The sequence below is a fragment of the Myotis yumanensis genome, unplaced genomic scaffold, assembly GCF_028538775.1.
Source record: "Myotis yumanensis isolate MYYU_CA2020_CCGP unplaced genomic scaffold, mMyoYum1.0.hap1 SCAF_5, whole genome shotgun sequence".
Lineage (NCBI taxonomy): Eukaryota > Metazoa > Chordata > Mammalia > Chiroptera > Vespertilionidae > Myotis > Myotis yumanensis.
The window spans coordinates 84,191,429-84,217,419 of NW_027223756.1; the positions used below are offsets into that span (position 1 = coordinate 84,191,429).

Consider the following 25,991-nt stretch of genomic DNA (forward strand, 5'->3'; position numbering starts at 1 on the left):
TTTCAATGCTCTTTTTGGGAATCTGACTGTAGTTCTGGAAAGATACCCACCTAATGCATCCCTACCTGAGCCTGTGCACCTTTTTGTAAATCCACAAGTCAGACTCCAGTGTCAACAAAGATGAAAATGGAGCCAGATTCCTTAGGTGCCTTTTCAGTGTGTGTGTTTGCAAGGAAGGACCGCTGTTCCCTGGGGACTCTCAGCGCTGCCTCTCATTGCAAACGTCCCTGGACAGGAGATCTGGCTGCTTTGGGCTCAGGCCTGTGCACCTCAGGCGCTAGGGGGCGATGTCCTGAGAAGTGTCGGTCATCTGAGCTGGGCGCCAGGTGGGTGGGGCTATTGGGAGCGGGTGAGGGCACCTATAGCTGCAACCGCGCAGAAGGCCTGCTGGCTGCGGCTGAGATCCGGCCGGCACTTTCCTTGCCCTTAAAACCCTAAGGTTGCTCTGTCCTCTTGTGTGGAGCTGCGATCCGTAAGGTGGTGGGAGCTGCGTGCGGGACTCGGGAGGCCCAGGAACTAGAAATGGTGAGTGTGCGGCCGGGCGCGGGGACGGGGAGGAGGGGCGGGTGGAGCCGCCGTGGCGGGGCCGTCTCTCCACGGTCAGGTCCGGAGCCTGCGGACCCGAGGCGCTCGGGGCTCCGCTGAAACTGCAGGCCCCTCGGGCTCGCAGGGTGGGGCCCAGCCGGGACCCGGGCGTCCAGTGTGTCCCCGCGGCAGGGCCTTGGGCTGCGGAGCGCGTCTGGGCAGCTCTGCACCCACATCCCCGCGGCTCCGCAGTCGGTGCGGTGACCACGGGGAGGGTCATTGGGGACAATGGTGACTCGGTCCCCGCGGTTCGTGCATGGGAGGAGCTGTGGTCTGTGGGGCCCCCTGTCCCTCCTTTCTCCCCAGAAGGACCCCGTTTTCTCCTGAGTTTAGATGTTTGTGGAGCAGGCTCTCAAGTCCACCCCGTTCCCCCCAGGCCTAGCTCTGCCACAAATGCCTGCATTTTCAGTCTCTCTCCCGAATCCTAAGCGCCATCTTTCTTCTCTGAGTCACAGCATCTTTATCCGCTATTTGTTTTGTGGTGCTTTCAAACGGTTAAAAACAAAATTCAACCGAGTAAATTGGAAGGTCTAACTGGCTTGATTACCCTTTCAGGAATCAGGCAGCATCCCATCTAGAAAATAAAATCTCAGAGCAGCTGTTCACAATGGAAGGCGTTTACAATAGGCAGAAAGGAAGTTGCATTGGGAGGTTAAAGGATTGCTTCAGGCAGGGTCACCGTTCCTTAGGGGAAGGAACAGCTGGAGTCTTGTCAGGCAGATTAGTCTTGATTAGGAATTACAGAGTGATTGGTATACAACTTTATTCCTGGGAGAGGTTGAAGCTGCACACCCAGCTGGTGTGCTCAGTTGGTTGAGCATCCGCCATTGCATCAGGAGGATTCAGGGTCAGGATGCCAGGATTGGGGGCTTCCATCCCCAGGAGGGGACCTGCAGGAGGCAACCAATTGATGTTTTCCCTCTCAAACATGTTTCTATTTCTCCATCTACCTTCCTCTCTCTGAAATCAATTAAAACTTAACACTAAAAAAAATTTTTAAAAAAAAATACACTCATATACCCTTTAGCCTGGGGAGTACATCTTAGGCAATTTACACAATTTGTACAAACCTGCATGGTGTAGCCTACTGCACACCTAGGCTATATGGTATAGCCTTTTGCTCCTAGCCTAAAAACCTGTACAACATGCTACTGTACTGAATACTGTAAGCAATTGTGATGCAGTGGTAGGAAGCATTTATGAAAAGGTGCAGTAAAAATGTGGTGTGCAAGGTAGAAAATGGTACATCCGTGTGGGGCACTGATCCTGAATGGGCTCCAGGACTGGAGGCTGCTCTGCAGGAGTCAGTGATCGGTGAGTGAATATGAAGGCCTAGGACGGTGCTGTGCAGGACTGTAGACTGTATCACACTGTACACTTAGGCCAGGAACTTTACAAAAAACAGATTCAATCAAGCCCAGGAGGCAATGATGCAATCAAAAGGCACAGTCAACACAGGACCTGTGAGGTTGCTGCCTGCATAAAGGAGCATATTGTTGTTGTTGTTTTTTAAAAAAGAGCATATTGTTCAACAACAAACTTTTTTATATTTTATTTCTCACCCCAGGATATTTTTTCCCCATTGTTTTCTAGAGAGAGTGGAAGGGAGAGAGGAGTGGAAAAGACACAGAGAGAGAAACACTGACTTGAGAGAGACCCATCAACTGGTTGCCTCCACATTTCTGTTATTCCCCGGGGAGAAGAGAGTGTTGGAGCTTCACTCCTGGGGGGCTGCTCAGGTGTCCCTCGCTCCTCCCCCAGGGACTGGCCCACTCCAGGGGTGCTTTCTGACTCAATCTGGAGAGTACAGCATGTGGAACCTTCTGAAAGTGGCTCCCCTTCTGTCCTGTGGGGAGCAGGCTGCTCATCTGAGCTGAATCCAATGTATGTGTTTCTTTCCTTTGGATCCTTTATCCACCCAATAGGGCAGCCTTTGAATCTAGTTTCCCTGAGCGCTTGGATTCTGACAATATCAGTTCATTGAAGGGTACAAGGTGAAAAATCAAGGAAATTGTAAAAGCAAAGAGTTTTTTCTTTTTCTTTTTTTTTTTAGGCTATAGAAACTCAAGATGTGTGAAGAAGGTATTTAAGTTTTCAGGCACATTTTTATTACTTTTAGATCAGTGTTTGGCATGTCTCTAGAGACCTCTAACATTTAAAATGGTAGCAACTGCATTTTTATTTTAATTGATGTGAGGACAACTATTAAAAGCTTATGTAAAGCTCTGAAACGTCAATACATTTTAGGAGCTAAATTCATACCCCTATTGCATTGTTGAATATGTTACTTATTCATGAAAATATCCCTGTGAGACATAGAGGAAGGGCAAACTAGATGAATATCCTCTTAGCAAGAGATTTGGAAATTTACATTTTGTATGGGTTATACCTGTTATTATAACAGGTCTGTACCTGTTATTATTTAAAGCAGGGGTCCTCAAACTATGGCCCGAGGGCCACATGCAAATACAAATATTGTATTTGTTCCCGTTTTGTTTTTTTACTTCAAAATAAGATATGTGCAGTGTGCATAGGAATTTGTTCATAGTTTTTTTAAAAACTATAGTCCGGCCCTTCAATGGTCTGAGGGACAGTGAACTGGCCCCCTGTTTAAAAAGTTTGAGGACCCCTGATTTAAAGGAATTAAAGCCTAGAATGGTTCCCTAAGTACAAAAGATAAAAATAAAGGATATGAATTTCTACATTAAAAAAAAAAAAATCTGCAGGCCCTAGCTGGTTTGGCTCAGAGGATAGAGCATTGGCTTGTGGACTGAAGGGTCCCAGGTTCAATTCCGGTCAAGGGCACATGCCTGGGTTGTGGGCTTGATCTCCAGTAGGGGTCATGCAGGAGGCAGCTAATCAATGGTTCTCTCTCATCATTGATGTTTTTATCTCTCTCTCCCTCTCCCTTCCTCTCTGAAATAAAAGCGTATATATGTGTGTGTATATATATATATATATATATATATCTGCAGGATAGAAAAGTCCAACTTAAGATTCACTGCCCACATATGCTGGTCCCTCCAGCACTTGTTACTCCAGTCCCCTCCAATACAGTTTTGATCATTTCTTAGCAAACGTCCCAGTGTATACCAAGTCTAGCCACTACCCCTGGATGCTCGCACACCTTTGTGGTGGGGCAGAGCCCCTGGAAGTCCTCAGGATGAGGCCAGCAGAGTTTATCAGGTGCAAACAGACCAAAATTTGGCCATGTGAAGGGAGGACTCTGTACGGGTTGTGCCTGGGAAGGAAAAATGGCCCCAGACCTAGAGCCACACAACTCAGTCTGTGCCAGATTCTCCAGGAGGCCCATCTCTGCAGGGCAGAGCCACCTAGAGTCAGAAGGGTGGGGCTAGGGAATCTCCCTTGAGGGGGGAGGTGCCTATCAAGCTTTGGGGAAGGTGGGTGGAGTGGCCCTCAGCCCTGCACAAACAACTCAGCCTGTCCAGGATTCTGCCCAGACCCCTGAAAGGTGGAACCACCAGGAGTCGGGAGGGTGGGGCTCCATGGAGCCCAGGGAGTGGGACTAAGGGATCTCTCCTGAGGGAGGCACAGTCAGGTTCACGGACACTTTGGGGAATGACCCCTGCTTCAGAGCCACACAACTCAGTCATTGACACCTCAGAGCCTGCACAGACCTCTACACCTCTGCCCAGGCAGCTGACTCCTCAGCAGAGCGCAAGCTCCACAGGGTTTTTCTTGCCTTGTGATAAGCAGTTGGACTAGGCATTTTTTGGTGGTTGCCTGCTACAGCTTGAGCCACAGTCTGCACTTGTCCCTATTGCCTCCCACTTGAACAAGCTGATAAGAAAGCCTGGGTGGTGTCTCCTATAGAGCAGGCAGGTGATTCCAACCACAGGGTCCCTGTCTGTGCAGAACTCTTGCCCCGGACCCATCTTTGAAGCCCCACATGACCTCACCAGGCTCCATTTCCGGCTCTGAAGCCAGGTCTCAGCTGCTTGAGAGGCCAGCCCCGCCCTCCTGAGACCTCTGTGTGAGTCCTAAGGCTTTTCTTAAAAATATATTTTATTGATTTTTTACAGAGAGGAAGGGAGAGGGATAGAGAGTTAGAAACATTGATGAGAGAGAAACCTTGATCAGTTGCCTCCTACACTCCCCCCACTGGGGATGTGCCTGCAACCAAGGTACATGCCCTTGACTGGAATCGAACCTGGGACCTTTCAGTCCGCAGGCCGATGCTCTATCCACTGAGCCAAAGTAGTTATGGCTTAAGGCTTGTCCTGCTCTCCTGGTGTGGGTGTGAGGGGTGTGACACACCAGCATCACTCTCATTCACACCTCTGCAGGTGAACATGACACTTGAAGTTGCTGCCAGGAACAGCACATCCCAACATTACCAGCTGTGTGGGTCTGTCTTCTGTTTCTCAGACTTGCTGACCTGTGGCTGCTGGGTGCTGGGCGGATGGTGCTGGGAGCTGTGCTGCCCCACGTGGCATGGCTGAGCCTGTTGTGCCTCAATTCTGTGTACCAGAGTGGGAGCTTTCATGCATTTCTAGGCAACTGGCAGGCTGAGTATTGTATCGGGGCCCTCTTTAATGTGGTCCTGATGTCTTTGCCAGAATTTATCTGTGTGTTGGAGTGAAGCTGAGACATACTCCAGGGATGAGGGTTGAAGAAGGTGAGTACACCTGTACAAGAGGTGCCAATCAGGTGGTCACTTCTGAAAGAGCAGTTATTTAAATAGAGAGAAAGAGAAGAGAAGGAAAGGCAGCCATTCCACCCCTCTAATACCAGAAGGCTCCCCAGGACTCTTAGTACTACCTCTGCTGCTGCTGCCCCTGCCTTTACTGCAACACAGATCCTGACCCTCAGGGTTCAGGGGACAAACCCATGGCCTCACTGTGGTACAGCCTCACACCTGACTTGACTCCAGGGTCTTTATGTTATTTTATTTAAATGTATTTTTATTGATTTCAGAGAGGAAGGGAGAGGGAAAGAAACATCAGTGATGAGAGAGAATCATTGGCTGCCTCCTGCATGGCCCTCTACTGGGGATCAAGCCTGTAACCCAGGGCACGTACCCTTGACCGGAACCGAACCCAGGACTCTTCAGTCTTCAGGTTGATGCTCAATCCATTGAACCAAACTGGCTAGGGCAACTCCAGGTTCTTTAAAACTTGCAAAGCAACTACTTGTCATGGGGAGGTTCCTAACCCTGATGGCTTTGCTATGAGGCCCTCTGGAGGAAAAACTATATAAATGCCCTCCCTGGTAGAGAGGACACCCTCCCCCAAGTATATCCAACAAAAACTCAAATCAGGGAAGGACAAAAGGAAGGAGGCACGCGCGCCCCCCCCCCCCCCAAAAAAAAAGAAAAACAAATATTCAGAATTAGAACCAATTGAAAATTAAAACTATATTTAAAAATTTACACAACAAAACAGGTAAAGGTACACTACTTGGCTGTGGGGCCTCTACAACATAGGTTCTGAATCAATTTTGCTGTAATGCACTTATTCACAAACCTTCAAGCAGTTCATCTGTACTAGGCCTCAAATTACAGTTATACCTGGAGTTGCACTAAATTTAAGCCAGGTGCCATTGATGATCTTAGGTGGTGCTAATGAATATAACATAGTGAATGAATAGGACAATGTTTCTCTTTAATTGTCAGAATTCTTGTCTTGCTTAAATTCTTCGTGATTATAACACCTGTTCTAAAATATCCCATACTGAGGAGAAAAACTCTGAACCAATGATTCATGAATTAAAATTAAATGAAGTCTTTTTTATGTCCAAATGGCTTGACAAAACGGGACCTCATAGGCCAAACCCCTCAAATAAATTAGTATGGCCAATGTAAATGAGACTGGTACTTGAAGGATTGAAAAGTGTACGCATAACCTAGTTAGTGAAGGGTTAATTATCCCCAACGCTTCTCCTTTGAACAGCTTGTTCTTAAACCACAGAATAATGGATTACATCTTACTGTGGGTTACTGTAACTTTCAGGCAGTGGTCCCACCAAAGAGATCTCTATTCCCAGTCCCCAACATTATGGAAATTACTGACTCCATCTGCTGATCAACTGGTCAATATTCTGCTGTCCCAGGTTTGACCAAGCCTGTTCTGTTGAGTGCCCATTTTAATAGGCTCTCAGCTGCACTTGGCCTTCACCTCTGAAGAGATGATACACCTTTTCTGGTGCATCATGGACCTTCACCAGCTTTGCCCTCCCACGCATTCATTACAGGCAAGATCCTCACTGCATCTTGGTTTCTCCAAGAACACAGGTACATTCCATTCAATGCATCCTCCTCTGAGGACATATGGGACATGCAAATATTGAAAAAAGAGGGTAGCAAAAGTGGATGGATGCATATTATGTGAGGCCTCGTTAATTTTGTTCAATTTTTGGAAGTTACTTCACTCACTCCATCCCTGGCATGAAGAAATAGCTGTTGTCCCCATCAGCACGCACAAAATCTACTACATTTTTTTGTTGTTCCAAATTGTTTACAAATTCTGCTTAAACCTGTTAGTGCTGTTACTTGCACATTAGCCCATCTTGAATGGGCACCCCTATGACAAAGGCTGAAGACTCTCTTTAAATTGCCACATAGCTGGAACTCTTGTTGGTGACCTCAGAGAATTCTTCTCTATAGAGACTTCAGTGGCCTCCTGTCTTAACCCCTGGAGTTACCAGTGATGGCCTTAAAGCAGCGGTTCTCAACCTGTGGGTCACGACCCCTTTGGGAGTCGAACGACCCTTTCACAGGGGTCGCCTAAGACCATCGTAAAACACATATATAATTACATATTTTTGTGACTAGTCACTATGCTTTAATTATGTTCAATTTGTAACAATGAAAATACACCCTGTATATCAGATATTTACATTACAATTCATAACAGTAGCAAAATTACAGTGATGAGGTAGCAATGAAAATAATTTTATGGTTGGGGAACACCACAACATGCAGAACTGTATTAAAGGGTTGCGGCATTAGGAAGGTTGAGACCATTGCCTTAAGGTGTCCATTGGCTTCTGATAGAAGAGCCTGCCCTGGGCCCCACACTATATGTCATCAGAGCTGCAATTACCTCTGCTTAGAAGCTAACTTGAAAGTAGATAGCCCTGAGCATGTGACCTCAGAATCCCTTTTGCCTGGGGACCTGGAAACAGCATCCAGTGGCTCATGACAGCTACCGAGATCCCCTTGGACATGATGAAGTGAAACAGGGGTCCTCGGGGATAGCCTCCTGCAGGTGAGGATTGTCTTCTCATTCCTCTGTCTCTTGTGAGATGCCTGGAGCTGCACAAGGTCCTCCATACCTCTAGGCTTTCTGAGGAGCTTCTTAGGATTTTGAATGAAAAGCAGTGGGAGTGCATAGACTTTTAGGGACATATCCTCTCATTTGTATACAATGGAGCTGAGTCTAAGTAGCTCAGGCAGAGATGCTGCTTTTCATGTCTTAATTGGAATGTCTCTGATAGTGGAAGGGACCCAACAATCATCAAAACTCATCACAGACGTCATCTTAGCACCAACCAACAGTTGGCACCATCTTCACATATTTACCACTTTGGGGCAGCTCTCTAAGAGTTGCCCCTTTGGCAAAAGAGTTCTGGGAATCTTTTGCCTCAGTTATACCCTCAATATAAGTCAAAGGAATAGTTTTCTCTACATATATTCTGGGCATATGTTGAAATGACTGCTTTTTTGCCTTTCTTATTTTGGAGACCCTGTCACCTCAATTGTCTGATAGAAAAGTTGTTGCTTTTAAGTTTCTTGGCTTTTTCCTTCTGAGGACTGAAAGCTGGCTTCTAAGCTCCTTCAAGACAGACCAGAGACCAGTTTCTGACTCCTTTTATTTTTATTTTTTAAATATATTTTTAAATTGATTTCAGAGAGGAAGGGAGAGGGAGGGAGAGAGAAATAGAAACATCAATGGTGAGAGAGAATTATTGATCGGCTGCCTCCTGAACACCCCCCAGTGGGGATCAAGCCTGCAACCCAGGCATGTGCCCTGACCGGGAATTGAACCGTGACCTCCTGGTTCATAGGTCAACACTCAACCACTGAGCCATGCCGGCTGGGCTGAAACTAACCCTTTTATATTGCATGTCTTATAGATATTTTTCTCTCCCTTTTTTGTTTACTTTTTAATTACCTTAAATTTAATATATTTAAATTTAGCACTTTTTTCTTTTTTTTTTATTTTTTTTATTTTTCGCTAAAAGTATTACAAAGTGTATTACATAAGTGTCCTTTTTTCCCCCAGCACTTTTTTCTTATATGAGAACATTCTCCCTTTTCTTGTGTCAATAAATCATTTACCTGTAACTCCTAGAAGTGGCCCAGTTTTATCTTTCACATTTAAATCTAGAATGAATTGGCTATTGCCCATGGAATAGAAGGGAATACAATGCATTTTTTCCAATTAAATAACATCTATACCTGTCCCATGAATAAAGTGTCCATAATATTTGCCATTGCTCTACAATGTCTGCTCTGTCCTTGACCAACTTAAAGAATTATCTTTGATCATCTTAAATGCTAGCCCATGGAAGACACCTTTCTTCCCCTTGGTCTGTTTGTTTTTCCCTCTACTAATACTGTACCATCTGGAATATTTTAGCTTAAAAATATTTTATGTATGTTAGGTAAACCACTGCTTTCTTCCTTTTTTTTATATTTATTGATTTTAGATAGAGAGAGAAAGGTAGAGAGTGAAACATCGATTTGTTTTTTTACTTATTTAACCAGTTGAGTTACCCGGCCAGAGCCCCTTTTATTCTTCAGAGGACTGTCCACTTTTGGACATTTTTTCCTCTATTAGTTTTGAAGGTTAGCTTTTGTTGATGGCAAAAGAGTCTGGTTTGGGGGTTTTTGAGATTTGACACAGATATTATTTGGGAGACATGACATCTGGGTGACACATACCATCTTTTCACTTAATTCATTCTACTCTGACATTATCCAATACACAATTTTTCCCATTAAGGTCTTCTTCTTCTTTTAAAAAAATATTTATTTATTTTAAATTTCAAAGAGGAAAGGGAGAGAGAGATAGAAACATCAATGATGGGAGAGAATCATTGATTGGCTGCCTCCTGCACGCCCCCTACTGGGGATGGAGCCCGCAACCTGGGCATGTGCCCTTGACCAGAATTGAACCTGGGACTCTCCAGTCCGCAGGCCGACGCTCTATCCGCTAAGCCAAATCAGCTAGGGCTAGACAAGATACTTTGTTATGCACCGTGTTATGAACAAGCACTAGAGATCCTCTATAGAAAAAAATACTTAGGGCTGATCCAGGCAGCTTATCTTAATCCTTACTCTCCCTGGACCTAAGATAAGAGGTTTTCCTATTTTGTCATTGCTCTACTGAGTAAATCATTGGGTTTTTTTTGCATGAGACGTGGTGAGTGGGAGCCTTTTCTCTGTTCCCTACACACAGACGTCAATGGGTTATTGATCTCTTTCGGAGACCAGCATTTAGGGGAATTATGCTGTTGATTCTTTTATAAATAGTTATTCCAGTGACTTTCCAGCTTAAAATTTGGAGGCTAATTTTCCTTAGTAGAGTATCAAGTACCAATATCTTCAAATGTTGATACGCTGTTACATCAAAGTCCCACTAACTCACAATTTAATATCATATATACTACATAATCAAAGTTCCAATCTTTCACTGCACATTAACAAACGTACTAGGAAAACTGCCACATCAATGATGTTACAGAGGCACAAAATTCTGATAGGGAGAGCCCAGGTCAAGCAGTGGTTTTCTTTAGGAAACAATTCTACCAAAAACATGTGAATAGAAGTAATTTAAAATGTTCAAGATAGCCCAGCTGGTATGGCTCAATGGTTGAGCATCCACCTATGAACCAAGAGGTCATGGTTCGATTCCAGGTCAAGCACATGCTCAGGTTGTGGGCTCAATCCCCAGTGTGGGGCGTGCAGGAGGCAGCCGATCAATGATTCTCTCTCATCATTGATGTTTCTTTTTCTTTCTCCCTCTCCCTTCATCTCTGAAATCAATAAAAATATATATTAAAACAATGTTCAAGACATAGCAAATGCATGACTGATCCCAAATTGCCATTTAGTATGCTTTGTATTATTGGATATAAAAACTACCCCCATCTATGAAATGTTAAGCTGACACCCAAGACAATCAAAACCTCCCATATTCAATATTCCATTTTTTTTTCTGGTTGTACTGAAAAATAAACAGGCAGCAGATGATTTCATCTTTTTTTTTTTTTTTAAATATATTTTATTGATTTTTTACAGAGAGGAAGGGAGAGAGAGAGTTAGAAACATCGATGAGAGAGAAACATCGATCAGCTGCCTCCTGCACATCTCCCACTGGGGATGTGCCCGCAACCCAGGTACATGCCCTTGACCGGAATCGAACCCGGGACCCCTCGGTCCTCAGGTCGACGCTCTATCCACCGAGCCAAACCGGTTTCAGCTCATCTTTTTTTTTTAAAAAAAGCATTTACACTTTAAAAAATGGAATGAGGTGGAATTCCCTCCTTCTTAACAATGTTTCTAGAGCTACTAAAAACATGCATTTACAAAATAGTTGATAAAAATATTCCTCTGGATTGTACAAGAAGGGAGACAGGGACCACGGATAAGACATGGTACGTGATATTAGTCAGACTTGGCTTCTTTTTCGTCTGCCTCATTGGAGGCTGGCATTTCCTCCTTTTAGTCTTTCTGTTTTCCACAGGTAGTCAGTTGTGGGTCAGCCACTTCTGCCTGCTTTCCCTTTGTTCCCCCTTTCCCTTTCATTTGCTCTTTTTTGTCTGCAAATATATCCTTCCCTGTTGCCTGTTTTTGGCTTCGCTTCCACTTTGCAAGAGCAGGTTTGGCTGACAACCTTGCCGACCTCCTCTTGGGCTCCTCCTTGGCCACCCCCTCAGCAGAACTGACCTTCCTCCTGGGCATCCTGGCAGCGGGGCAGGCACATGCTGGTTGCCTGAAGGCTTGGGCTGCCTCAGGTACAACCCCTAGATGGGGAATTGGACCCTAGACACCTCTGTGTGGGGGCTGATGCTCTATCCCCTGAGCGACACTGGCCAAGGCTACCATAGCTTTTTTATCCATCTACCTATGGTGGGCACTTGAGCAGCTATCAGATCTTCTCTTTAAAAATTTTTTAAAAACATTTTTGTATTGATATAGAAAGAGAAAGGGAGAAGGAGAGACAGAGAAACATTGATGTGAGAACAAGACATCTATCTGCGGCCTCCTGCATGCCCCCTACTGGCGATCCAGCTCACAACCTGGGCATGTACCCCCACTGCGAATGGAATGACTAATCCATTGGTACACAGGATGACACTGAACCAACTGAGCCACACCGGCCAGGGCTTGCTGCTTCCAAATCTTGTCTATCCTATCTAATAAAGCAGGACTATGCTAATTGACCCTCATGCCATCACAAAGATGGTGGCACTCACAGCCAATAAGGAGGGAATATGCTAATAGACTGTCACGCATTCAAAGATGGCGGTGCCCACAGCCAATAAGGAGGGAATATGCTAACCCTCAAAGATGGTGGTGCCCACAGCCACAAGATGGTGGCGCCCAGTTCCCTCAGCCCTGCCTGCCTCCGGAGTCCCCCAGTCCCCTCAGCCCCTTAGCCACCCAGGGCTGCCCGAGGCTCAGGTAACCAGGGCCGGCCGAGGCTTGCGCTGCCAGCAGTGGCAGCAGCAGAGGTGTGGTGCGGCATTGTCTTCCTCTGATCACCAGGTCACCTCCTGCCCCTGAGGGCTCCCGGACTGTGAGAGGGGCAGGCTGGGCTGAGGGACCCCCCTCCAGTGCATGAATTTTCATGCATCAGGCCTCTAGTTAAAAATAATGCTACAATGAATATAGGGGTGCATATTTTCTTTTGAATTGGTGTTTTGGGGTTTCTTTGGATATATTCCCAGAAGTGGAATCTCTGGGTCATGAGGCAGTTCCATTTTAAATTTTTTGAGGAAACTCCATACTGATACTTGTCAACTGTGGATTTATTGATGATGGCCATTCTGACAGGTGTGAGGTGATTTTTCAGTGTAGTTTTAATTTGCATTTCACTGATAATCAGTGACTTTTAGCATTTTTCATGTCTATTGGCCATCCCTATGTTCTCTTTGGAGAAGTGTCAATTCAGGTCATATATATATATATATATATATATATATATATATATATATATACATATATACATACATACAGTGGGGCCTTGACTTACGAGTGTCCCGACTAATGAGTTTTTTGAGATACAAGCCGTCTCTCGGCCGATTTTTTGCTTTTTCAGTTGTGAGCTAAAATTCGGGTTACAAGCCAGCTTCAGATACCCCACCGCTAGTTGGCGCAGCGAACGACACAGTGAACGCCACAACATCAGCCCAGCATCATGTGTCTCACTTGTTCACTTTTTGATTTGACATACGAGTAATTTGAGTTACGAGCTCCATCATGGAACGAATTAAACTCGTAAGTCAAGGCCCCACTGTGTGTGTGTGTGTGTGTATATATATATATGCTGGGTTCTTTTTGTGTTATTTCCTTTTTTAACAAAAATTCTCTCCAGATATGTTTTTTATTGCTTTTGGAAAAATAGGAAGGGAGAGGGAGAGAGAGATACATTAATTAGTTGCCTCCCATATGCACCCCAACCAGCAATCTAACCCACCACTGGGATATGTGCCGTGACTGAGAAGCGAACCCACAAACTTGTGGTGTACAGGACAGTGCTCCAACCGAGTCACCAGGTCAGGGCTGCCCATTTTTTAATTGGATTGGCCATCTATATGCCCTCTTTAGAGATGTGTCTATTCAGGTCCTTTGCTTATTTTTTAATTGGATTGTGGGGGGTTTTGGTGTTGAGTAGTATAAATTTTTGTTGTTAATCCTCATCTGAGGAATATTTTTCCATTAGTTGTTTGTTTTTTTAGAAAGAAGGGATGAAGGGAGAGAGAGAAACATCGATTGGTGTGAGAGACACATTGGTTGGCTGCCTCCCACACACACTGATTGGGTCAGGGAACAAACCTGAACCCGCAATCCAGGTACATCCCCTTGACCGGGAATTGAACCCAAGACACTAACCAATGAGCCATAGTGGCCAGGGATTGTATACGTTCTTTATACATTTTGGGCAATTAACCCCTTATAAGACATTTCATTGTGGAATATGTTCTACCATTCAGTTAGTTGTCTTTTCATTTTGTTGGTGATTTCCTTTTAGTTTGATATAGTCCAAATTGTTCATTTTTCTTTTTTCAAAATATATTTTTATTGATTTTTTACAGAGAGGAAGGTAAAGGGATAGAGAGTTAGAAACATTGATGAGAGAGAAACATCCATCAGCTTCCTCCTGCACACCCTCTACAGGGGATGTGCCTGCAACCAAGGTACATGCCCTTGACCGGAATCAAACCTGGGACCCTTCAGTCCACAGGCCTATGCTCTATCCACTAAGCCAAACCAGTTAGGGCTGTTTATTTTTCTTTTGTTTCCCTTTCCAGAGGAGATATATCAGAAAAAAAAAATTGCCAGGAGAAATGTTCGAGATTTTACTGCCTATGTTTTCTTCTAGGATTTTTATGGTTTTGAGCTTTACTTTTTTTTTTTTTTTTTTAATATATTTTATTGATTTTTTACAGAGAGAAAGGAAGAGAGATAAAGAGTTAGAAACATTGATTAGCTGCCTCCTGCACACCTCCTACTGGGGATGTGCCCGCAACCAAGGTACATGCCCTTGACCGGAATCAAACCTGGGACCCTTCAGTCCGCAGGCCGACGCTCTATTCACTGAGCCAAACTGGTTAGGGCTTGAGCTTTACTTTTAAGTCTTTAATGCATTTTGAGTTTATTCTTGTGTATGTTGTAAGAAGCTGGTCTAGTTTCATTTTTTTTTTTTTGCATGTATCTCCCCAATTTTCCCAATACCATTTATTGAATAGACTAAAGTAGTTTATTCTTTGTATGCTCTTGCCTTCTTTGTCAAGTATTATTTGACCATAAATCCATGGGTTTATTTCTGGGATTTCTGTTCTGTTCCATTGATTTTCATCTGTTATTATGCCATTACCATGGTGCTTTGGTTACAATGGCCTTGTAGTATAATTGAATATTAGGCAGTGTGACTCGTCCAGCTTTGTTGTTCTTTCTCAAAATTGCTGTGGCTGTTTGGGGTATTTTGTGGTTCCATATGAATTTTTGGAATATTTGTTCTAGTTATGTGAAGCATATGATTGGTATCTTGATAGGAATTGCATTGAATGTATAAATTGCTTTGGGTAGTATGGACATGTTAGTGATATTAATTTTTCCTATGCATGAACACCATATATGTTCCACTTAAAGTTTACATTCCAATTACAATTTACATTTAATTTTATTTTGTATTCATTTCAGGTTTAGAAAATAGTGGTTAGACAAATCTTTATAAATGTTCCCCCTGATATATTTTTTTTTAATTTTTTTATTTTTAATTTTTAAATTTTTATTGTTCAGATTACATTTGTTCCTCTTCCCCCCCCCATAACTCCCCTCCTTCCAGTTCCTGCCCCACCCTCCGCCTTCACTCCCTACCCACTGTCCTCATCCATAGGTGCACGATTTTTGTCCAGTCTCTTCCCGAATCTCCCATTCCCCTTACCCCCCCAAGAATAGTCAGTCCATTCCCTTTCTATGTCCCTGATTCATTATAATCACCAGTTCATTCTGTGCATCAGGTTATTTATTCACTTGATTCTTAGATTCACTTGTTGATAGATGCATGTTTGTTGTTCACAATTTGTATCTTTACCTTTTTCTTCTTCCTCTTCTTAAAGGATACCTTTCAGTATTTCGTATAATACTGGTTTAGTGGTGATGAACTCCTTTAGCTTTTCCTTGTCTGTGAAGCTCTTTATCTGACCTTCAGTTCTGAATGATAGCTTTGCTGGATAAAGTAATCTTGGTTGTAGGTTCTTGGTATTCAGCACTTTGAATATTTCTTGCCATTCCCTTCTGGCCTGCAAAGTTTCTGTTGAGAAATCAGCTGACAGTCGTATGGGTATTCCCTTGTAGGTAATTGAGTCTCTTTCTCTTGCTGCTTTTAAGATTCTCTCTTTGTCTTTTGCTCTTGGCATTTTAATTATGATGTGTCTTGGTGTGGTCCTCTTTGGATTCCTTTTGTTTGGGGTTCTCTGCGCTTCTTGGACCTGTAAGTCCATTTCTTTCACCAGGTGGGGGAAGTTTTCTGCCATTATTTCTTGAAATAGGTTTTCAATATCTTGCTGTCTTTCATCTTCTGGCACCCCTATTATTCTGATGTTGGTACGCTTGAAACTGTCCCAGAGGCTCCTTACACTATCTTCACACTTTCGGATTCTTTTTTCATTTTGCTTTTCCAGTTGGGTGTTTTTTGTCAAATCTTTGGTTTGATTCTTGTGCTCCTCTGGTCTGCTATTGGGTATAATATTCTTTATTTCAGTCCGTGTATGCTTACTTTCTAATTTCTTTATCGTAGCATCGAGGGTCTCATTAGTTTTCGTGAGGCTCTGCACAAGTTTATAGCAAGCCCTCAAAATTGCGATTCTTAGCTCCATATCCTCCATTTCTGTCATGTTTTTTTGTCTCCGCATCTTTTATGCTTTCTTGGTGCACCCCCTTGTGGTCTTTGTGCGCAGTCTTGTTCTAGCCAAGCCTTAATTGTTGTAGTTAACACTAGAGGGATTTGACCACCAGGCCGACTGGCTGTTGGAATCAGCTGTCTGAAAAACTTCAGTCCTCTGGGGAGGCGCTAGTCCAGCCTTTGCCTGAGGCGATTGGCAAATGGCTCTGCGCAGGGCCTGGGCAGGGCGGGCTCAACAGGGCGGGGGGAGGGAGCAGCTATGGCTGCTCTCAGTCCGTCTCCAGGGGCTCTGCCTCTCTGTCCCCACAACCGCTGCAAACCTCGAAGGGACCGTAGCCAGACAGTCCCGCTTCTCCCGTCTGAGTCTGGGTCCCTAGAGACTCGCCCGGATCTGTAGCCCAGAGTCTGAGACTCACTCCTGATTGAAAACGACAACTGCGCACTCAGCCACCAGCCCGCTTTGCGCGCGCACCGCCGCACCACCGTACCTTTAAATTTTCCACACTGCGCCTCCTCTGGGCCTCGTAATGCTGTTGTTTTTCCTTCTAGTTGAAGAGTCTCTCCTCAGCCAGCCTTCCTGTGGTTCTGGGTGATGTCCGTTCCGTCTTTTAGTTGTATTTTTAAAGTGGTTGTTCGAGGCAGCAAACTCCGGTGTTTACCTATGCCGCCATCTTGGTTTCTCCTCCCCCTGATATTTTTAATATTCCCCTGGCACCTTTTGTATGCCAATTCATCATGAAAATATTATGGATTGCAATGAAGGCCATTGTACATGTCAAGTCTTAAATTGTGCCTCAAGGTCAAGGCCCAGCTTACAGTGTTACAGTTTTGCTGCAAAGACTTTTCTTTTGTGTGATCTATGGGTCCTAAAAATTTGTATTAAGCAACCCTCAGGCTCATGAGTGGGAGGACTGTTGTAGTGTCTAAGTTGCCCTGCTTTCCTCATGCCTAAGCTCTAACTCTGATAACTTCTTAGCTCCATGAAATGAGACAGGCAAAAGAAGGTCAAACTGACTCAGAAATAAATATTATATAAACAAATGATAATTCATACTTCTCCAAAATAATATTTTCATTCAACCAGGTAGAGCTAAAACACTTATAATAATCTGGAGTACTTCAGGATGATATGACCAATTACATTTTGTTACAAGTTGAATTTTCACATACCTCCTGGCCTCTCGTGTTTGGTAATGAGAATAGGAGAAAAAGCTTCTAGCCTGGCTGGCATGGCTCAGTGGTTGAGCATCTACCTATGAACCAGGAGTTTATGGTTTGATTCCCGGTCAGAGCATATGGTAGATGCCTGAGTTGTGGGCTCCATCACTAGTGTGGGCATCTGATCAATGATTCTCTCTCATCATTGATGTTTTTATCTCTCTCTCCCTCTTCTTTCATCTCTAAAATCAATAAAACATATGTTAGAAAAAAAAGAAAAACCTTCCAGGCCTTTATTGTATTCATAGTCATTAAAACGTTATACAGATATGATAGTGTGCTTCCTGGAATGCTGCATCATATGGTGGTTCTGAAGGAGATGAGTTTTCTCACCAGAAATTGATGTACTTAAAATAGACATATTTTGTTATCTTTTTCAAAGTGCTCTTTACCCTGACATTAGAGAGCAATGAAGTGATCACAATAAAAACAAACAAACACATGGCAATAATTCCATGTGTTCATGAGCAAGTAAGTGTGGCCAATAAATAATAGTCTGACACCCAAGTCATAGAATGAATGTTGGGGGGCACATGTCATATATGAACTTATGAGTTATATATAGATCTCTTGTGCTGTCTGTCTCATCCTTCCTCCTGTATATGTATGGGGGATGTTTTAGGACACAGTGGCCTTTGAGGATGTTAATGTGGAGTTCACCATGGAGGAGTGGGCTTTCCTGGATCCAAACCAGAAAAAACTCTACACAGATGTGATGCAAGAAACCTTCTGGAACCTGGCATCAGTAGGTAGTGATCACACCTTCTTACTTATTTAATCAATTAGAAAACAAATGTTGCTTGCTCATCAATATTGTTTTAAGAACTGAAATGTGGAAAGGGGAATGAATACATTGATAAACTGGGCATTGTCACAGCTCATTGTGTACCTGAAATCTAATCATTTTTAATATTCTTTAATAGTTTATAATGCTTTTTCTAGCATGTATTTTGGAAGAAAAATGTGAAGAACATGACAGTGAAGATCAGTATGAAAATCATGGGATGAGTCTTAGGTGAGTCACATTGACATGAGAAAGCATTAAGAGCATCATTGCTTTTTTAAAAAATATGTTTTTATATATTTATTTTCTTTATTTATATATTTAATGTTTTTTTATTTATTTAAGAAAGGGAGAAAGAGAAACATCAAAGATGAGAGAGAATTATTTAAGGCTGCCTCCTGTACGCCCCACACTCAGAATCAAGTCCAGAACCTGGGCATATGCCCTGTCCAGGAATTGAACACTGACCTCCTGGTTCAGAGGTCGGTGCTCAACCACTGAGCCTCGCTGGGGGCACAAAAATAATGTTTTTATTGATTTTAGTGTGTGGAGGTGAGAGGGAGAGACAGAAACATCAATTGGCTGCCCCCTGCATGCCCTGTATTGGGGTTAATAAGTATGCAGTCTGGCCACATTCCCTTTTGGGGAATTGAACCAGCAAACCCCTGGTGGGTGGATCCATGCTTAACCACTGACCACATGGGCCCAGTCCACAAAAGAAGCTTTAAAACAAGTAATCCAATTGTATCAGCACAGTTTTAAATTTATTGACTCTTACAATATTCTCATCCAAATGTTTTTTTCTGAAATATAATCTAGATATTTACTGTATAAAAATAACTACACTTGGAAACAGTATACAGAAGTACCATTAATTACTATAAGTGTTTTCATAATATCTATGATCCAACCTATTTCAGAGGTTTTAGGATATTTACATTCAAATATTGGATATCCGGATACGCTGAATTTCCCTTGAGAATGGTGAAAATGTCATTGTCATGCTATTAATAAATATTAAATTGTTAACAGAGTATTAATAATATGCTTCTGATTTTTACAGCAGTCATATGGTAGAGAGACCCTGTAAAAGGAAGGATGGTAGTCAATGCAGAGAAAACTTCAGCCAGATTCCAAGTCATAATGAAAGAAAGGAAACTCCTACTGAGATAAAACAACTGAAATCCAAGTTGTGTAGGCAAATCTTCATGGGTTATTTATCCTTGAATAACCACCTGAGCTCTCACATTGATCCCAAACTATACCTGTGTCAGGAATATGAAGAAAATGATTATAAATGTAAGGAACCTGAGAAAGCTTTCAAGCATCACCAACATATTCAAAGCCGTGAAGGCAGACCCAGTGGGAAAGCTTTCCACTATTCAGCTTCCCGTAGAAATCATGAAAGAACACATATTCCTAGGAAACCGTATGAGTGTAAGCAATGTGGGAAAGGCTTTAGTCGTCTCAGTTGCTTTAAACTTCACGAAAACACTCATAGTGGAGAAAAATCATATCAAACTAAGCAATGTGGCAAAGCTTTCAGTTCTCCCAAGTACTCTGGAGAAAATGAAAGAACACATACTGCAGAAAAGCCCAATCAATGTAAGAAATCTGGTAAAGCTTTCAGTTCTACTTCTCTTAGAAACCATGAAAGAACACATACCAACAAGAAACCTTATGAATGTAAGCAATGTGGGAAAGTCTTCAGTTTGCTCAGTTCTCTTAGAAATCATAAAAGAAGTCATGAAGAAAAGAAGCCTCATGAATGTAAGGAATGTGGTAAAGCATTCCGTCATTGCTGTTCCCTTCGAAAGCATGAAATAACTCATACTGGGGAAAAACCCTATGAATGTAAGCTTTGTGAAAAAGTTTTCTCTTCTTCAGTTGCCCGTCGACGTCATGAAAGAACTCATACTGGGGTAAAATGCTATGAATGTAAGCATTGTGGTAAAGGTTTCTATTATCAGTCTTCTCTCCTAGATCATGAAAGAACTCATACTAGGGAAAAACCCTATGAATGTAAGCTTTGTGGCAAAGTTTTCTCTCATTCAACTTCCCTCCAATATCATAAAAAAACTCATACTGGGGAAAAACCCTATGAATGTAAGCAATGTGGGAAAGCCTTCAGTTCTCCCAGCTCTCTTGGGAAACATAAAAAAAGTCATGATGGAAAGAAGCCTTATGAATGTAAGGAATGTGGTAAAACATTTCATCATCACTATTCCCTTAAAAATCATGAAAGAACTCATACTGGGATAAAGCCCTATGAATGTAAGGAATGTGGGAAAGTCTTCACTTGGCTCAGCTCTCTTGGAAAACATAAAAGAAGTCATGATGGGAAGAAGCCTCATGAATGTAAGGAATGTGGCAAAACGTTCCTTTATCCTGCTTTCCTTAGAATTCATGAAAGAGTGCATACTGGGGAAAAACCCTATGAATGTAGCCATTGTGGTAAAGCTTTCTCTTATCCAACTTCCCTCCGATGTCATGAAAGAACTCATAATAAGGAAAATCCCTATGAATGTAAGCTGTGGGGGAAAGCCTTTATTCATCCCAGTTCCCTTCAAAATCACAAAAACTCTTAATAGTGGAGAGAAACCATAAGGAATGAAATAACTCACACTGAAAATAAGCCCTGTCATGTAAAGATTGTAGAAAAGCCTTTGACCATCCTAGTTTTGTTTTGTTTTTTTAGTCCACACCTGAGGATATTTTTCCATTGAGATAGTGGAATTCAGAGAGAAAGAGCAATATTGATGTGAGAGAAACACATAAATTGGTTGCCTCCTGCATGCGACCAGACATGAAAACACACACAGTAGAGAAAAGCTCTGTAAATGTAAGGAATGTGATAAAGCTTTCAGTTTCTGCAAGTCTCAGAAAGCATGGAAGAACACATAATAGGGGAAAACCTTAATGTAAGCAGTGTGGGCAAACCTTTCATTGGATGTCACATGTTTCAAGACATAGAAGAATTCATAATGGAAAGAAGCCTCATAAATAAGGAATGAAGTAAACCTTTTTGTTATCCTTCCTCTTAAGTATCATGAAATGTATACTGGGAAGAAACCCTATGAATGAAAAAAATGTGGGATAACCTACAGTCATCTCAGATCCTTTCAAATTCACAAAAATTCTCAGAGTGGAGAGAAACCATAGCAATGTAAGGAATGTGGTAAAGCCTTCAGGTTCCAACTAGTTTTTACGGACATGTGAAAACAAATGTATTGATAAACACTGTTAATGTAAAGAATAGCAAAGAGCCTTCATTTATCTCTCAGCTCTGCCATCATGTGTGATTATCCATATTGGGGATGGACCGTAGAAATGTGAGAGTTTTAGAAAGCATTCATTTCTTCCATTTTATTGTAAAGGATGACAGAACTCACTGAAGAGAAGACCTGTCATGTAAAGATTGTAGAAGAGCCTTTGGCCATCCTAGTTCTTTACAAAATCATGGAGGGACTCACACCCAAGACTAAGTATATGAACATAAGGAATGTGGGAGAGCATTTCTTGGACATGTGAGAATGCACCTAGAGAAATAGTGAATACATATAGAGAAGGTGGGAAAGCCTTCAGCTGTCCCTTTTCCTCAGAAAGGTCATGAAAAAACTCAAGGTGTAAAATGTATTGAATGTAAAAATGTAGGAAAACCTTCATGTTGCCTCATATCCCTACAATACCATGTGAGAATGTACACTGTATAATTAACAACTAAAAAAAAAAAAACTTAACAAAAACTTTTAACACATACTTTCAGAGTAGCTAGAAAACTGCACTGGAAGGAAATCCTATTAGTGTAACTAACTGGTACATGTAAGCCTGCTGTAAATTAAGTTATATGCTGGAGTCCATTCATTGTCTTCACTAGCTGAGTTTAGACAGAGACCCCCAAAAGCTAGTAACCTTTGAAGTCCTAGCAAAGGTCAGAACTGTGCACCACCCAGTTAATTTAGGTAATAATAGTTGAAGCATCATCCCCACCTTAGTTCACTTAATTCCTTAGATACTTATGTAGATCCTTGTTGAATATTGTTGATCAGATACTTTGTCTATTCCTGGAAATCATCTATTGATGAGCTAATCAGATACTTTGTCTATTCCTTGAAATTGTCTGCTGATCTGTGTGTCGTTGAAACCCCCTTACCCTAAGGGCTACTCCAGATCAATAAAAGATTGGAGCAGCCTGAGCATGGGTGGAAGTCCTTCGGGACTTGCCCGCCTGGTCCCCCGATATTGCAAAATTATCTCGTGTCATTTCTCTCTCATTTGTTGTGCGGCTCCTCTTTCAGATACCGAACCCTACTCCACGCAGAACGTGGAGGGAGTGTTACTCGACAGTTATATACTCCCTCAAACTCACAGCATTAAAGAAGTCCTATAAGCTTTTGACATATTTGGCCATTATCAGTACTCATTCTTTTTTTATTAGTTTCTTTAAATTGATGCTTTAGAATGAGGAAGGCAGAGAGAAGTAGAGGGAAACATCGATGTGAGAAACATTGATGGGTTGTCTTGCCAAGTCCCCTGACCAGTAATGTGCCCTGACAGGTATTGAATGAATAGGCCCTACACACATATGTATTCTTTTTTAATTTTCAATTGCACTTGAGATTACTATTATTTGCCATATATTTTTACATAGTTACTGTTCATAGTTAGAGTCCCCCTGTGTATTCATGTTTTGTGTGTGTGTGTGTGTGTGTTGCTTTTGGCTGCGAATTGTGCTATGAAGTTCATATTAAGAAGATAATATTTTAGTTTTTTTCCTCATCTTTACCCTGCCAGCCAAGAATATCCTCAAAACAGCCAGCCACTGCTTTAATTCCATTGATGTTGGGTGTAAGCTTTACAGATGTTCACAATTCAACATTAAAGATCCAGCATAGGATGGCTTTTCCTGCAAGCCCATAGGTGTCCACCAGGCAACAAATGTAGACTGTCATGGTTGAGGCTGTTTTCTGAAGGGTGCACACTGTTCTCTAGATTGCATGTGCATGAGGTCTAATTTGACTAGAAATCATCTTGTCTTGTTGGTTCTACTACTAACTGATTCAGATCCCACTGTGACAGCTGCAGTGGTGCAGTGCCAAGGAGCCCCGTGACAGTTTGTTCTTGTACCACCCTCTGCAGTGAGGGCTCTGAGCCAGTCCTCCCATGTGAGAATCGGCATTTTCCTCATTGCAGGCAGACTCTGGATGTGTGGTGTCACTCACAGCTGAGCCTAATTTCTCAACGTTTTCAGTTATCTTGGGTTGTATGTGATTAAAATTATGTGCATTTTTCCTAATAAATGCATTTAAAAAAATATATATTTTATTGATTTCAGAGAGGAAGGGTGAGGGATAGAGAGTTAGAAACATCGATCAGCTGCCTCCTGCACACCTCCCCCTGGGGATGTGCCCGCAACCAAGGTACATGCCCTTGACCGGAATTGAACCTGGGACCTTTCAGTCCGCAGGCCGATGCTCTATCCACTGAGCCAGACCGGTTATGGCAATACATGCATTTTTAAAAATAATTTTCTTATTGATTTCAGAGAGGAAGGGAGAGAGAGAGAGAGAGATAGAAACATCAATGATAAGAATCATTCATCAGCTACCTCCTGTACGCTCTCTACTGGGGATTGAGCCTGGAATAGTGCATGTGCCCTTGACCAGAATCAACCCGGGATCTTTTAGTTTGCAGGCTTACACTTTATCCACTGAGCGAAACTGTCTAGGACAATGCTTATGTAATTTTTAATGAAATATTAACTGTTTCCCAACCACTCTTATGCTAAGAAATGTTATGGTGTTTTGTTATTTCCTGATGATGTATTTAATTATCCCATAGTAATTATGTATTTTCAGATCAATTTGTCATTTTTTCCATCTAATCATTATACACTCTGAGTCACAGGTGTCGTGTGTGTACAATTAAGACATGGTTTCCTCAGGGAAATTATATTTTTTCTTATCTGTATACTTATAATGTTTGGACCAGACTAGTTTCTTATTTGTTCAAAGTATTAAAAACTTCAGTCATGCCGAAACCAGTTTGGCTTGGTGGATAGAGCGTCGGCCTGCGGACTGAAGGGTCCCGGGTTCGATTCCGGTCAAGGGCATGTACCTGGGTTGTGGGCACATCCCCAGTGGGAGATGTGCAGGAGGCAGCTGATCGATGTTTCTCTCTCATCGATGTTTCTAACTCTCTATCTCTCTCCCTTCCTCTCTGTGGAAGATCAATAAAATATATTAAAAAAATAAAAAAAAAAATAAAAACTTCAGTCATGTATTTTTAGTTCCTGCAGCTAAAGACCAACAAAATCACATCTGCAGTAAAAGAGAAATGAGATGGAATAAATTAAAATACGCATGATCAGAAACCATAAACGCCTGAGATGTAACAGTAACAGCAGCCTTTAAAGGATTTCAATGTGGGACATTTTCTGTGTCTCTGATGAGAAGAGTAGCTGGAGGTTTTTTGTTTCAGCAGAAGGCACCGAGCCATCCATGTTCATTTTTGTTGTTTCCAGGGGTCATTTCCATGTGTACACTTCCAGGAGATGTTATGGAACATGGGGGAAAAGGTATTTCTTTTATTTCTTTAAAGAGCAAAGGACATCGAGTCTTGGTCCCTCTCCTTTCTCTCAGTGCTAATTTGTTTTCCTAGCGGTGTAGATATTTTATGATATAATCATTGGTATCTCCTATGACCCCCCCCCCCCATCATTCCTCCCACCATGCAAATGAAGACAGGCAAGTAGAAATCTTGTCCCAATTTACATAACTCATAACAGTAGAATCTCTATTTTGAAGTCCTAATGTGTGCCGCATTGTCCAAAGTCAAAAACTTTAGCTCAGAAGGACGCTGCTAGCCTTGTATAATTCTGTACCCTTGCAAATGCAGTGTCAAAGTTTCTAAACAGGACTTAAGAGACAACATGGTGACCCACTGCATGACATTCTGGAAAAGCTCCAGGTTTGGAGGAACCTGTACCAAATCCCTGTTCAAAGGTGAATACAGTAAAAACCGCCACCACGACTGTGTTCCTTTGGGTTAATGGAGTGTTTTCCGTCTTGATGGTGGTGTAACCGCATCTGTGGAAACTCATCTTGAAACAGTATGTGCGAATGTTAAAAATATGAAACAATAAAAGTGTTAAACTTGTTCTGCATGTGTGACACTTTCTTCCACCACCTTGTGGTCCTTCTGATAAAGAACTGAGAACACAGTCTGGAGAAGAACACAGGCCACAACAGGACGTTTGATTGTTTAACTTTAAATCAGTTTATTGACACTGTAACACAACACACTTGCCTTCCTGACACTCCCACCCCCTCACCCAGATTAGATCTCTCGCCCTTCCTCTCCCTTTAGAACAAGATGTATCTTGAAAACAGAAAAGGGCAGGCCACCTCCACAAGCCCAGGCCCTGAGGAGCAGGGTCTCAGGCGCTATTCAGAACCTGTTGTGGGGAGGGGTATGCAGTTAGCTCCACACTCAGCCAGGCAGAGGCATTCGGTCCTTAGGAACAGATTCCCCTCCCTCAACCGCCAGGGCCTGAGTCGCCATCCTCTTCCTCTCTGCTCTTTGTGACCCTAGGAAGGAGATGCTGGGGCCTGGGCCGTGCAGCCAGTAGCAAGAACTGGCCATGATCTGAGCATTGGACTTGGGTAGTGTTTTGTAGGGGCCCAGGCACCCCGAAGAAAGCCCTGGTGGTGGGAGTGAACTTGAATGTCCCTCTGCAAAATGCACTGATAGCATTTCACAGATGAAGCCAGTTTAACCAAATGCCAGAATAACACTAAGCTGTA

The 25,991-nt window shown here is 42.6% G+C and overlaps 1 protein-coding gene across 2 annotated transcripts; it reads left to right on the forward strand.

The window, feature by feature from the left end:
* Nucleotides 1-389: 389 nt before the first annotated feature.
* LOC139010973 (zinc finger protein 14-like) lies at nt 390-25,429 on the forward strand. 2 transcript variants are annotated; one of them, XM_070416109.1, is made up of 4 exons: nt 390-525; nt 18,025-18,151; nt 18,345-18,417; nt 19,253-25,429. In XM_070416109.1, the coding sequence occupies exons 1-4, from the start codon at nt 523-525 to the stop codon at nt 20,772-20,774; spliced, it is 1,725 nt and encodes a 574-aa protein (XP_070272210.1). In that variant the 5' UTR covers nt 390-522; the 3' UTR covers nt 20,775-25,429. The 2 variants fall into 2 exon arrangements, with proteins under 2 accessions (XP_070272210.1, XP_070272211.1); XM_070416110.1 differs by having other exon boundaries at nt 440-525; nt 19,250-25,429.
* Nucleotides 25,430-25,991: the final 562 nt, after the last annotated feature.

Coding starts and splice junctions, on each gene's coding strand:
- LOC139010973 (XM_070416110.1), top strand. Junction 18,152..18,344: donor CTGGAACCTGGCATCAGTAG/GTAGTGATCACA, acceptor TGCTTTTTCTAG/CATGTATTTTGGAAGAAAAA. Junction 18,418..19,249: donor AATCATGGGATGAGTCTTAG/GTGAGTCACATT, acceptor TGATTTTTACAG/CAGTCATATGGTAGAGAGAC.